The sequence below is a fragment of the Daphnia carinata genome, chromosome 3 (assembly GCF_022539665.2).
Source record: "Daphnia carinata strain CSIRO-1 chromosome 3, CSIRO_AGI_Dcar_HiC_V3, whole genome shotgun sequence".
In the NCBI taxonomy this organism is placed as follows: domain Eukaryota; kingdom Metazoa; phylum Arthropoda; class Branchiopoda; order Diplostraca; family Daphniidae; genus Daphnia; species Daphnia carinata.
The window spans coordinates 1413246-1427730 of record NC_081333.1 but is presented as its reverse complement, the minus strand read 5'-3'; the positions used below and the strand labels follow the sequence as shown (position 1 = coordinate 1427730).

Genomic DNA, 14485 nt, shown 5'->3' with positions numbered 1-14485 from the left:
TAGTAAAAGTCGGGCTTAATATTTTATCAGGCTTAAAACTTTTAACGAGGGTTCCCTAGTTTCGTGTTACGCACCCGAGTTCTATGCCCTCGATGTGGATTCAAAAAGCAAAACAGCTTTTCTTTATAAGGAGAATCCCACGCCATCTAACAGAAAGATGTAAAGTTTCACGAACAACTCACGAATAAAATTTGCATTTCCGCAACTGTCGTTCGCGTTGAAAACCTCCACAGAACATCTTTTTATTAGACTGGGTATTTCGCTACTATTCGAAGTTAAATTTTACGTTTGATAACATTTCAGTTAGTATATCAAAGAGCTATTTCTATGTGAACAACCTTCGTGTTTTTCAGGTACTTTTATGGTCGTGTGGAAGAAAGAATCGGTGCTTATCTCTGCCGGTAGCACGAAGGTGATCCGTGACAATCGTCTCAACATAGTTGGAACATCCCTCGACATTAATAAAGTTTCAAGCAAAGATTCGGGCAATTACACTTGTGAGATTAACACTGACGTGCCATCTCACATCAACATAGCTCTCAACGTCCTCGGTGAGCTCAAACGCATCCACCTTACATTCAAATGACATTTTGCTTCATTTAATTTCACTTTGGCACTTGGTCTAAACGAGTTAGCATTAAAAATAGAAGTTTCAGCCGAATAGAATTTAAAAGGACATTAAAAACGAATTATTATTCATTAATTCTTGTCGTTTGTAGAACCGGCCAAAGTACGTCGATTTCCAGAAGAGGGTCGCATTCAAGCTCGTAAAGGAGATCCAGTTACTCTGAGGTGCATTGGTGAAGGCAATCCTCCTCCTTCCATCCGATGGAGCAAACCCGTAAGACTAACATACTATCAATAACCAAAAACATAGACAAACAATGAATCTATAACTGCATCGATTACACAGGGATTTTATTTCCAAAATGGCGATGACAAATTTCAAGGATCGGTGCTCAGTTTTCAAGCGGTCGGTCGTCCAGACGTCGGTCTCTATGGTACTTTCGAATAGAAATATTGCGCGTTGTCTTGGCCATCACATCATTTTCTATGAAATTTTATTTATTTTTTTTTTTTGTAATAATAAATAGAATGTTCGGCTGACAACGGCGTAAGTGAACCTGCCACGGCAACCATCGACGTTAAAGTTTTGTGTAAGTTTTGCAAAACAATATTCCTTTTTTTCTTATGTGTCATCTTGTTATTTTTCAATGTTTAGATCCGCCGGAAATTGAAATCGAACGAAGCTGGATTCACACCGGAGTGCACCAGGAGGCCTATCTAACCTGCATCGTTCACGCAGAACCTGGGGCCACTGTACGTTTTCACTTTCAATAGAAAATTCGAATGATGTCCAATATAACGGTCCACTTATTGTGTATAGGTTCTTTGGTATCGTGAGGAGCGAGTCATCGTTCCGTCTGACACGCGCATCCTAGAATCTTCCAATAACAAACACACACTGATCTTGCGCAATGTGGAGGAATCGGATTTCGGACTTTATTCTTGCACGGCTGATAACTTGCTCGGAAGATCTTCTCAGAACATTGAACTATCTGGTACGTATATTATTCAGTTTATTATACTTTTGATCAAACCACGTTGTTTATCATAATTTCTTTGTTGCTATCGTGAATTCAGGTCGCCCTAGCAGAGCGATATTCAAAAGCGAACCGATGGGTAACTCGGTTGATTCGTTCAATCTAACGTGGAAAATCGACAGTTATGCACCGATTGAAGAGTACAAACTCATGTTCAGGAAGTTGTTTGTAAGTCTCACAAGCATCGATTGTTGTAACCTTGAATAATGAACAATGACATGCTCATAATTATCTTCATTAGTTTAACGAAACGGACGATCTCAATCGCGTCTGGAAATCGATGATCATCCCGATGAATCAAGGCAGTTCTAGCGGACGTCACCAACATCATAAGCAATCTTACATGTTCCTCCAACTCGATCCAGGTTACATTTAATGCTCATTACGTTATAATACGTAACTCATTTGTTCTTAACATCAAATGTCAGGATCCATCTACGAAGCCACAGTGACGGCCAGGAATCGTTATGGCACTTCTGAATCTAGCGAAGCTTTCCAATTCCACACACTTGGTCTTGGTAAATCAAAGTTCATTCAGATAAATGTCCAAATACCTTTGATTTTAACTTGTTACTTTTGTGCCATTGCAGAGTCTGTGCCAAATGCGAAAAACCTGGAAATCAAAGACGTTGGAGGTATGTTTGAAATATTAAATTTAAACGAAGAAATTTGAATGATGACGTGTACGTTAAATGTAGGAATCGACACTGGGTTAATGAGCAATGGCAACAGACAACTTTACAGCAAAACGATGGCGGAATTGCAATGCTTGATCTTAGCCTTGCTGGCGGTATCGGCTACAAAGGCCTTCACGTCCGTTTAAATTATCGCATCGGGATTCATTGATGTATTTTGTCCTCCCCAATATTTTTTAAACAAACACAAAAAAAAATTATCTTTTTTTTTCCTTTTCGTCTCGTCGTGGAATTGTGTGAAAGTGTGCGTGTCTCACGAGTTTTAGTAAATCCTCCCCTCTCTTATTTTTTTTTTTTAACTTTAAAAAATATTTAAAAAATGAATTCCTCAAAAATATGAATCTATATGAGCCAACAAGAAAAGCGCATAGCATCAGCTATCAACCGAAGTCCTTTATTACGGTATATACAGTATACATACAATAAATGATGTATACGTACACCGTATATACCTATACACTTCTCGGCGTCCATATAAAATGTACTCGATATAACTAAACTATACTCTCGTATCCGATATATATTTGCATAGACTGTCTAGCTGTCATTATATATATATATTATTTGTCTCATATTCTTCACTGTTTTTTTCTTTCATTTTATGTTGATTGCGAAAATGTCATTCTTTCAAAAAAAAAAAAACTGTCGTGTATCTCTTTATACTATTAACCCTTCGTGAGTCTTTATAGCCTTTTTTTGCTTTTATCCTCATGCCTAAACACACACACCCACACACACATACACACTGACGAGAATAATATACGAAAAATTTGTCCGAGACTTTCCATTTTTCTTTTCTTTTAAAGTCTCTTTTGCTTCTCGGGTGTAACTTAACCAGTTTCTGACATTGCCTCGTTCCGCATACGATTCTATGCACAAGGATGTTGGCTATTATCTGGAACCACAAAACTCTTTTACGCAATAAAACAGCAAAATATATTGACCGGATGGGTGAAGTTTCACCTTCACGTTGATCAGATGAACTCATTAAATATGTACACATAAACCAGATGTTTTGCTTTTTGGCTAAACTAAAAAAAAAAGGGCAGAGGCGTTATGTGATACGTATAGCTGAACACACCGCTTAGAAAGCGACGTGGAAATACAGCCTCCATTATATCTTAACGTTAACGTCGCTATTTTCTATTTCTGATTGTGTGATGCTCTATAGAAAACAGCAATCATCTCGATTTTCGTTCCAGTTAACGGAAGAATGCGAGATTTTCGCAACTTTCATTTGTTGTTATGTTTCCAAATGAATTGCTCATTAGAAGCTTTTATATTCTCATCTAATAATAAAAATAGGATCGTATCACGTTCGCAACTATAACCGAAAACGTGACCGATTATTTCGTGAAACTCTAAACGATGTCCGAATTTCTAGCATCGCGTCTTTGCACAACCTGTTCGAGATAAGACACTCAAACAATATTGGCCTTAAACGAAGAAATAAAAAAATTAAAAGAAATGTAAGGCAGGTATCGTTTTCGATCCACCACTCGTCCAAACAAATGGCCAATCGCTTTTTATTCATGCACCGGGCAGACGAGTTAGCCGAATGATTACCACATATCTTTTCCTTGGTGATGTAACCACCGACATTTGAAAAGAAATCAATTGGTGAAATTTGTTGGTTAAAAAAAAGGAATAGTCGAAAGGGAGAGGAACGTAGACCATTAAAACTTGGCCAACAAGACGAGCTCAGCTGGACTAAATGACCTAGTTTCTGCTCATTTGCTCTCCTCATTAAGAGACACGAAAATGAACATTCGACGGTAATCAAATCGACAGCGTGAACTGGACATGCCGCCCGAAGAAGAGAGGCCGATAAATAAATATTGCTTATGTTTTTTTTTATACTGCTTGTTTATGTACAACGCACTCAACTGGACTATAATGAACAAGAGAAAGGGCAAAAGAAAGACATGGACTATTATTATTATGTGTCTATATTTTTCATGAGCCAAGGTCTCCTTCATATCTTGCATCTCTCTCTCCCTCTGTGTGTACTGAGAAGAAAGAAAAAAACAAAACCCTCAAAATATTGTTTTGGTTCTTTGATGCCGTTTCTCTGTGTCCAAGTTCCGCACTGAAGACTTTGAACTGGAAGGAAAAACAACGACACGGTCATTTCGGCATTTCATCAACGCGTAAAAAAATAGTTCTTGTAGTTAAATAATATTATGCCACTCTCTTCTGAAAATGAGTGGGTCCTGTTTCACCGCGTTGTATGTAAGTTCTATTTTTCAGTGGGTTTCGGTTGCCACTTGACACCGGTAAAACGCGTCAATAAATCTTTGAATAATGAGAGCTCACGAGAAGGCCCTTTCCCCTTTCAGATTCAAGCAAGAAAAGAAAAATTGGGCCAGTGCTCGTCAATAAGCCAAGACGTTGTTCGAACCGAATGAGCAAGCTCGATGGGAATTTTGCGGTGACTCTTTTTGGTACCTCACATTTTATCGATGGCAGTTCCGATCACAGAAGGAGTGAAAAAAAAAACAACTGAAACTTGTCACTTCAAAATGATTCAGCTTAAAGAACCGCAAAGAATTCGATGCTATGCACGCGTAAGTTCCCAAGCATGAAGATCGAGACGTGTATATGACAAATGATCACGTATATAACGCGCATACGTAACCAATCTGAAGGCGTTATATCAATGAGTGGAACGATCAGGACTTTCACTAACGCGCAATACCACCTTCGCATGGACAATCGAATGCGGCCAGTGCACGCCACGTACCTCTTTGTAAAAAGACGGCTAAACAAAAAGCCAGAGCGGAACCAGCGTATAATTAACCTCATTTAAATGGTGACATAAAGGAACTCGAATCCTGCAAAATCAGCCAGACGCTGAACAATACGATTCAAGTCCTTGAACTTTTTTTTTCACTTTTAGGCATGCGCATATCGCTACAGTTTTCAACAGGTGTGATAAATTGTTTGCAAATTCTTATAATGGAATGTTAGACGTATAAAATTTGTTAGCAAGACATTTTCGATCGCATTTGGGCAAAAGAAATTCAGCCAAAATGCGCAATGCAGAGACACTAGTGCGCAAAGATCAATTTTTCCTGGAATATTGAACTGATTCGCCAAGGAATTTCTAGAATTGACATCATCTAAGGAGACACGTATCCTCGATATCGCTCACGAAGACTACCCTTAAAGATAATCTCAAAAGTTAAACAAAGAAAATAGCACTTTCGCCATGCCAAATAACAACCTCGATGTTTATGTTATACTAACCTATAAAGGTGACAACACAATATGGACAGCCTTTATATTCGTTTGAAAGTATACGTTCACGCATAACAGCCAAACCAGAATTGAAATTTATATCATGACCGCTCGATTGTGATGCAGTGTCTCAATAATTTTAGTTATGGTTTCATTTTTCCCAAGGCCGTGTCATATTTCAAAAAAAAAAAAAAAAATGCGAATTTCCCAAATCATTTCGCATTTTTAAACATTTTCCCGCTATGCTTGTCCGTCCCTGGTTTCACGCCCAGACATGCGCAGAATGAATTACGCAAAGATTTTTGCTTGCATCTTAACATCAAATGCGTATATGCTCTTACATACACACAACAAGCTAAAGCGCGATCGGGTTGCCTTAGCAACGCTGTAAGACTTAACGGTCTAGTGCTAATGCCGTTGTTTCTGTGTTTTCTTTCAAATTCTTTCTGTTTCATTTGACGTAAACAAGCAACTTTTGTTCACAATAATGTGGCACGTTTTTTGAACGCAGCGCTAATGTGATGGGCAGAATCCTTTCAGTAGAAGCGCGTCAGCAGACATTCAGCACGTGAGAAACTTTCACGACACCAGCATAAATTTCCCGTTGAGATGAGCACACACGCAGACGTGCGCCACACCTGAAATGTTTGAACATCCATTGCCTCTTATTTTTTAAAGAAGAAAGAAAATGTAATGCGGCCTTTGTTCTCGTTGGCTCCAGAACGGACGCCGACTGCGGTTAACCGTTTCTCTGTCAAAATAAGTAATAACCCACAAGCCGATCTTGACCGCAAAAGAATCGGACAGTAAGTGTGTGAATCAACCAACTCGGCGTCAATCGAATCCATAACTCACCAATCGATTTGACAATGGTGTACTGCTGTTTTGTTCTCTTCGAAATCGAAGCTATTGCAAATCAGCGGCCAATCAATTCACGCATCATTTACTCGATTAGTTTAAATCAAGACAATGTATTGCATACTTGAGGTGATTACATGTACTTTGGGAACAATATATATAGTTGTGTAGGCAAAAAAAGATGAATGGAAAATTTGAACACGGTGGTGCGTGAACGCGGGTCGATTCAATAAAAATCACGGCGAGACAGAAGAGCGTAAAAATTCGAGAAAACCTTTAACATCGATTCGCACCTCGGCAGACATTCTATGATGAACTTATGGGAAATTCTTTTTAACTCTCATGTCCCGAAAGTTCTTAGAAATAGTGTAGCACATTGGCTCTCTGACAGAAAAGAAATGAAGAGTCTTTTCTCAGACAGCGAAAGCTATTTTTCGTTTTTGTGCTACCGAAAGAGAGAGTTTGAAAATGCGGTTCAAATTGTCGATTCATTTCCTGGCCATTCATTTAAATAATATTGCTCGGCATTAGACTGTTATGCGTGTCATCTGTTTCCCGCTTTTGCCGTGAATATGAACGAAAAGCTTAGGACAAGGCTGTTCTTGGATAGACAATGAATGCGATCTCTTCAGCATCGGCCTGCGTAACGGTATGCATCACGTTCAGGGCCACACCTCTCTAAGTGAAAAAAAAAAAAAACCTGTGGGTCCATACCGTAACTAAGAAAGAGAAAGAGAGCAGGAAAGCGAGAGACAGAGAAAGGGACTTCTATATAAGACAGTTCCTCGCTGACCAGTCGGACACTGTCTCGTGCATGTTCGCCACCCTTGTGCCAATCTGTAAACAGTCCCGCAACACAATTCGAGTTAAAAATAGTTGGTTTAAAATTAAACATCTAAATAAAGATGCATTTTGCAAGCCTCTTCATAGGTAAGCAAATGTCTTTATTTTATACAGCTGAATCGTCTTGACGCCCGCAAATTTTCATATTTGATTGAATTCCGTCGTTTATTCAGGTGTGTTCCTCTTCAGCCTTTCGGTCGTGATGGACTGTGCTATCGTAGAAAGCAATAAGGTAAGCTCTTCATGGTTCCTATTGTATCATGTCTATTTAAAGATCCTGCGTAATTGGGGATGTTGTTTTCGATTTTGAATGCCGTGGTTCATTCGCTCGCGCGTGAAACTTCTTTTTCTAACGATTCAGCTTGTTGCCTAGTTCATTTTTTTCGTATTACTTATATTTTTCAAAGAGAACGTAGTTTGCTGGACGGTAGACTTTAGTAATACCATCCACTTTCGTTTGATGGGGCTCGAGTGCGTAAACATCGCACACGTATTGATTATGTGAAACACAGGATAACCGACGTAAGTGAAAACGGGGAGTACGTGAATATCAATTAACCAAAAATAAAAAGAAAGAACCTCGTACTAGATTCGCAATCTTTCGAACAATTGAAAAAGAAAGCTTTTGTTTGTGATATGAACTGACTGATTGAACAACGTAAAACTGTTCGACCATATAGCGTATCTGCGCTGTGAACGAAAAACTTTGGCTGTCAAAAGCCATTGTAGCGTGCAATGACAAGTCTGTGGCAAACGGACACAACACTATCGCCTACCCCCCGAAAAAAAAATTAATAAGACCACCAACAGCGATCGAATTGTGGTGGTCACACCAACAACAATCTGTATCAATGTGTTATGAGACGTTCGAACACATTTATTTGTCCAGACCACATTTAGATTCCCTCTATATTGTACGCAAATCTTGCAAAATGCATCGCATTTCGGAGAAACAAACACAAGTGCATAATACATTTTGCTGTGTCCCTTTAATGATTGGTTGACCGTAAAGACACCAGGGGAGTTCCAAAGACAATCAACTCGGATCGGACGCAAACTTCTCGGAAGCGCAGATTATCCGACCTTCCCGCTTGTTCCACCGACGTCATTTAAATGCAACCCGGGTAATCCTGGCTACTTTGCCGATACGGAAGGACTCTGTCAGGTAAATGCAACGCATTTCGTTCGTCGTTTTTCAAATCCCGTCCTTGTTTAGCATCATTAATATTAGTTCAGTTTTCGGGGCTTACGTCCAACCTCGATGAACATTAATGATGTACAAAAGATTTGATATATCTTCCTGGAACAGGTGTTCCACCTATGTCAGATAGACGGACGCCACGATAGCTTCCTCTGCCCAAACGGGACTCTCTTTAATCAAAAACATTTCGGTAAAACAAAACAAAACAAGAACAAAATGAATTATACAAAAATGTGGTGACGTGTTTGTCGTTTCTAAATGTTGATGGATCGCAACAGTGTGCGACTGGTGGTACAATGTGGATTGCGCCGCCTCTCCTTCGCTCTACGTTCTTAACGAAGTATTCCGACAGCCGCAACTATCTGGCCGGGAACACGCCAACGTACATCCGCACAGCGTGAACGAATTTGTCAATCCCGAAGCGTCGATACGAAGTTACGACGTCCCGTCCACTATCTCACCCGCCAGACCAGAACCCATCGCCAGCACGAACAACCGCAACCAACAAGCAGTTACGGCAACGATCGCTAGCGGGCAGTCCCCTGTAGTAAGCCATCAACAGTACGCAACGCAATTCGTGAACGCGGGAGACAGATACGGATCGAAAGTCCCGGGCGTTAATCGAATGGGTGGCCTCGACACGGTCTTGCTTCAAAATCAGATCATCAATCGCGATAAAGATGATTCCATAACACCTGTTACAAACGCAGATGTCCTGCTGGAATTTACCGAGGCCACTCCGACAACCACCGAGTCGTTTAACCAGGATGAATTCGGTGCTCATTTAAAGTTGCAATTGGGAGTGGATGAAGAGCTGACCATCATCCCGGTGACGACGAACGCAGCGTTCGCCAGCGAAAACAATCACGCTGGCACGACGTTTCTAACTTTGCCGAACGAGGATTCGTTCGTGAAAGTCGGAGGAAAGTTGGAAGAATCATCGGACGCTGCAGTCGAATCAGTTCAGACCAACGGCGATCAATTGAACGACGAGTTATCTACGTTCCAGCCTAATCTAGCGGACGTTCAAACTTCAGCTGTTGTTGTCACGTTAAATTCCCTGTCGGAGAGGGATTTCGACGATGAGTACAGGACGACTACACCGCTAACTAGTCCCACCACTGATCCAGCAGCTCATTTTCTCGAAGTTGCCAGCAATGCGACGGAAGAGTCAACAGAGGACATGGCGTCGATAAATAAAGTCAACACCGCCAACGCAGCTGTGGATTTAAGCGAATCAAACTTTGTGACTGGATTAGAAGCCACGACTTTTCCAACAATTTCGTTCGACACGGACGACGTGCAAACGCTGCCAGAAGTAAAGACAACAACGGCACCAGCTTTCATAGAACCTCCCGTCATTGAGGGTCTGACTTTCAACGTCATCTCGGATTCTAAGCCGCTCGATTTCGGGACAAAAACAACCGAAGACAACGCCATCACAACGGATGTGCCTCTTAATATCCAAGTTTTTGCATCGGCGTTTGCTGAAAGTTCCAGCGCGGGTGATAACCTCAGTGCTGGTTTTAGCAACAGCAATCAATTGGTAACGACTACGGAAACAATTAGCGAATCCACTGCATCTCTCGATACGGACGCAACGTCGGTATTATCGACGACAGTTGCATCTATAAAAGGCGATGACGCAGTCGCATCATCTTTGCTTGCTAATTCCGACGCAAAGAAAACTCTCTACGGTAATTTTTGGCATGCGCTTATTGTTTGAATAATCTTTAAATTGATGTAATCAATGAGAGTTTTCCAATTACAGAAAAGCTAAAACCGGTGATAGCCGATCGGCCAAACATCCCAGCCATTTATGGACGAAAAATCCCGAGAAACGGCACCAAAATCACCAAGTTTATCGTAAATAATCAATAATGTAACCTCAAAATCAATTGAACATGACATAAATATAATAGATATATATATATTACATAACTATTCCTTCTTTTTGGTTACATTTTCTCGAAACAACAACATACAGTTTTCGTTCGAAAACGAATTTTCACGGGAAAACAAAAATATTTTATTCAGACTCAACGTTCAAATTAGCCTATTATAAGTTAAGTTTAATCGCATTCCAAGATAAAAAAAAAAGTTTTAATCTAATTGTCGGGCTTAAAAAAATAAGCCCGACAGAAAAATAACGATTTTTTTTTTCACTTCAAAAATTTTTTTTTTCAAAAATGCTAAAAAATTACACGATTTAGACACCAAATTGAACGAGGATCGCGAACATCGATTCGTTTTTATAGCCGGAGTTTTTATTTTTAGTTATATTCAAATTCAAACTCGAAAATCATTGTTTCTATTATTTAGAACAACATTGCTACTGTTGCAGTCCTACAGTAAAATCGCACCCAAAACTAATGTTACTGTATTCACAAGCAATCTCTATTTAAAGACCGAAGGTGACCCACTGACGTCGGTTTATGGATTTACATTTTACGTGGGGAAAGTAGACTTATCAATGTTTACGTCTCTTATATGCACGTATATATAAATATAGCTATTAAGCGAGGACTTTTGTCACAGTTGTATATCGATTCCTCCGTCAAGTGAAAATGAAACGCCGTACTTGTTTCCATTCGATGACTGTGCAATGCGCATCTACCGCAAAATAAAGGCCATTACATCAGCTCGTGCATGCAGCAAAACGAAAGCGATTCCACATATTTACAGCTGAAGCGTGAAAAAAAAAGCGGCTTTCCGAAATTACGTACAGGATGCGTGAACGTCACAAGGCAACGTTTACGTATGACACACTCGAGCGATTAAATCGCGTAACCTTTGAACGAGAAATATAAAGGTGCGATCGTATACACAACGAAGCTCTTTTGTGATCGCACATTTTCAACCTGCCACAAATGTCGTGAATCGCTATGGCAAACTGATATTGACTGAGAGAATGTTTCCGTTTCTAATTCTCAGCTACGGTTCTTAAGGAAGAATTCGAATTCTATACCAAGAATCCTATGCTCCTTCTGATTTCTTATTAATAATCAGTTGGCTCTATAGCAAGCGCTATCGTTTAAAACAAATGGCTCAAGCTATAGTTTGAAAATCCAATCTATATTATTTAGCGCATAATAATCCCAACAGTGTCACGTGACACGATCAAAAAATACGCTTGGCGAATAAACCACGTCTACACTAACGTATGAAATGGTTCCTCCGTTTGGCATATGAGTTTCTATCCGCTGTCTCCTATATCGGGTGACACAACCCGAAAGAAGGTACGCGCTATGTTGAATATATTAAAAACGAGCTGAATTACCTGTTGAATAAATAATTAGAACACACACACACAAAAAAAGTGAAACTAAAATCTTCTTCCAACCTTACACGTGTGGCGCCTTAAGATATTTTTTTCTTCTTAAATACGTAAGCACAAAAAATGTGTCCAAATTTCAAACGCCCCCTCGAGGAGACGGATGCCGGATGTTGTATACACGGACTGCGTGACACTGACTATGACAAACGACGAATAAGCCGTATATACGTGCCTCGAGTCTCAGTGCTCGTGTTCAGATTTTGATGTAGTATATTTATATATACAGACAAGGCAATAACCCAAAATGACATTTACCTTTACGTTGGTTTCACCCAATTTTTTGTGTGTGTGTTTCCACCCTTCTTCCTATCGATTTTCATGGCAGAACACTGCTATGCACCGTGCTATGAAAGGCTTATCGTGTACCAAAGGATATAGCAAGCACTTCAATCACGCCTACGAGAGACAAAGACATGTAGCTTCTTTTAGTCGCAATACTCGATTTTGGAATGTCTTGTTTTATTTATCATTTGAAACCCGACGTCTTGTTTTTTTTCTTTAAAGAGAACGCGTGTGCCACAGATAACAGCACCTGTGACTTGCTCTTTCCATGATTATATTTCGACGAGCCAAACGAGAGTTTTGACTACACGCTGTGGTCTTAATGGCCGAAACTCATTTGCAAATATGTACTATACCCTGCGATGTATGGGCGGAGGTCCACTCCCGCAGCACGTGCGGAAGTGTCCTAGTTCACGGTCAAACATGAACAAAGGCTAACTATAACTTATGGTTACGTTTTGATAGAGATTTCTTTTTGCCCTGTCTACTATCGCGTTGGCAAAAATGAGATTGCCTTCTGCTTGGATAGCGATTTAAACTTCATCGCAATTTGATTTCTTTCCTTTCGCAACGCATTTGAATATTTACTTTTAAAGTAGAGTGGATAAAAAACATGCAATAAAACTGGATTTTAAATCAAGCTTCTATTTTTCAAACGGTAGAACAAAACAAAGCAAAGGTTTTTCAATAATCTTATGCGGTTGTTATTGCTGCATTGCACTAAAACCATAAGTTTATTTTGGGGACTTTCTGCGGAGACATTACACAGTTGACTGTATAAAAAAAAATATGATGTCCCATCACCTCCGGCAACCTCTGTCCGTCGTTTAGAATAAAACAAGAATTGCGCTACATGATAAAAGCTTTGTCTTTTTAAAAACTCGTTTTGCCTAGAAAAGTCAAGAACTAGAAAATTGGAGGAGAAGGGGATATAAAAATGTTTTATTCGCTGCCAACATCGTAACCTCAACGTAATGATAATTTACTATACCCAAGAAAATGTCCCATCAGCAATGTTTTAAAATCCTTTGCTTCTATCAAATAAACAAAATTTTTGCTTTGCTGCTAGGCCCGTTGCACGTCCATTACTCGATTCCATGGCCTGTTCGACTTGTGAAGCCTATGATTATTTCTATGACATTCCGAGTTTTTCTACCTACGTACCGATGCCCATTGGTTCGCCTTCCATCTGATATTCCAACCGTCATTATTTAATTCTCTTTCATTTTGGACTGAAGCCTATAGGTACATATATAACCAAACCTTGACCCGAAACCAGATTCAATTACACCTGCACGAAAATCAAATCAACTTTTCCGTCCCCTAAAAGGCTGTGTATTCCCGGGAGTTTGACGTACATTATACATTTCAAGAAAACAAAGTTACCTAATCCTCTTGTATACAGTCTGTATGTCTATTACTTTGAAGGAACAAATGATTTTTATTGAATAACCAGCCCCAAACCTGAAATTCACAATAATTTCAGTTCTGCCCTTCTTTTTTTCCCCCCTGTAATATGTATAAACAAAAAAATGGAGTTTGCTTTATCAATGATGCAACGAAGGCCAAGCAAGCTCGTCTATTGAAACGTCAGTGTCCTATTTTCCCACGTGAATTTTAATTCGCACAAAGACAGCTGAAAAATCTACCAGCCAAGTGGCTGCTACACTGTACGTGTATAAACAATGTTATAGTATATGCACAGGCATCCTGTGAGTGCAGCCGATGTCATATCTCTATAGCGTGAGGTACGTCGGGAGTGCAAGCGAAAACTGCTGTGAGAATAGAGCGATGCCGAAACGCTTGTCGGGGGGGGGGGGGGGGGGCAAGAACGCCCGGCTTATTCCATTAAGCCGGCTTGCCGTGCGCACACAGTTTTAAGTGCCAAGTAGTGTTTCACGTTCGAAACTAGTTTATTATAGATGACGTTGTGCTGTTGTTGCGAAATTCAGCAGCCGGCGCTTTTATAAGCGTTTCAAGTTACTATTATGTAGCTGGATGCTGTTGTGCCCGTTTGTGTCTTTACCTGTTGAAGACGTCTTTACACGAGCCACTGTCACGCAATAAGAAATGAAGAGCGACGCAGTTAATTGCCACTATATGGTTGAATTCCATCGTCGAAGTTGACCCTACGGTCGAAAGGAATTTCGATAGCAAATCAAAGTTGAATCAGATTTGAATTCAAAAAATTTACAATTGGCAATTCAGTTGTATTTTTGGCCTCTTTTAGTTGTTGTAAATCTCGTGCATTGTGATGGGAATTGGCTATTTATATTGTGGAAGATAAGATTTGGAAAAAAAAAATAGGCTCGTCACGTACCAAACAGTCACAGCGAACGATCGTTATTCGGGACTTTGGATGGACTGTCCGGACTTTTGTGCTGAGTCTGCATTCCTGTACAGTTTCCGTTTGTTCGAATAAACA

The 14485-nt window shown here is 39.9% G+C and overlaps 2 protein-coding genes across 2 annotated transcripts in view; both read left to right on the top strand.

Annotated features, from left to right (window-relative positions):
* Nucleotides 1–3079, top strand: part of LOC130693619 (neurotrimin-like) — a 39285-nt gene extending 36206 nt beyond the window's left edge. Inside the window, exons 3-13 of the mRNA XM_057516799.2 lie at nt 354–551; nt 720–841; nt 914–1001; nt 1095–1157; nt 1223–1320; nt 1388–1562; nt 1645–1772; nt 1846–1969; nt 2033–2122; nt 2195–2239; nt 2303–3079. Coding sequence (XP_057372782.1) covers nt 354–551; nt 720–841; nt 914–1001; nt 1095–1157; nt 1223–1320; nt 1388–1562; nt 1645–1772; nt 1846–1969; nt 2033–2122; nt 2195–2239; nt 2303–2427 — 1256 coding nt within the window. The 3' untranslated portion in view covers nt 2428–3079. The remainder of the gene's footprint in view (nt 1–353; nt 552–719; nt 842–913; nt 1002–1094; nt 1158–1222; nt 1321–1387; nt 1563–1644; nt 1773–1845; nt 1970–2032; nt 2123–2194; nt 2240–2302) is intronic.
* A 4113-nt stretch (nt 3080–7192) lies between these two features.
* On the top strand, nt 7193–10369 carry LOC130693611 (uncharacterized). Its single transcript, XM_057516788.2, has 6 exons — nt 7193–7327; nt 7414–7472; nt 8253–8405; nt 8550–8631; nt 8720–10138; nt 10213–10369. The coding sequence occupies exons 1-6, from the start codon at nt 7303–7305 to the stop codon at nt 10320–10322; spliced, it is 1848 nt and encodes a 615-aa protein (XP_057372771.1). The 5' UTR covers nt 7193–7302; the 3' UTR covers nt 10323–10369.
* Nucleotides 10370–14485: the final 4116 nt, after the last annotated feature.

Excerpts from the sequence above, each read along its gene's own strand:
- LOC130693611 (XM_057516788.2), top strand. The coding sequence starts at position 7,303 with ATGCATTTTGCAAGCCTCTTCATAG. Across the intron at positions 8,632-8,719 it reads CTTTAATCAAAAACATTTCG|TGTGCGACTGGTGGTACAAT; the intron begins GTAAAACAAAAC and ends GGATCGCAACAG. Across the intron at positions 10,139-10,212 it reads CGCAAAGAAAACTCTCTACG|AAAAGCTAAAACCGGTGATA; the intron begins GTAATTTTTGGC and ends TTCCAATTACAG.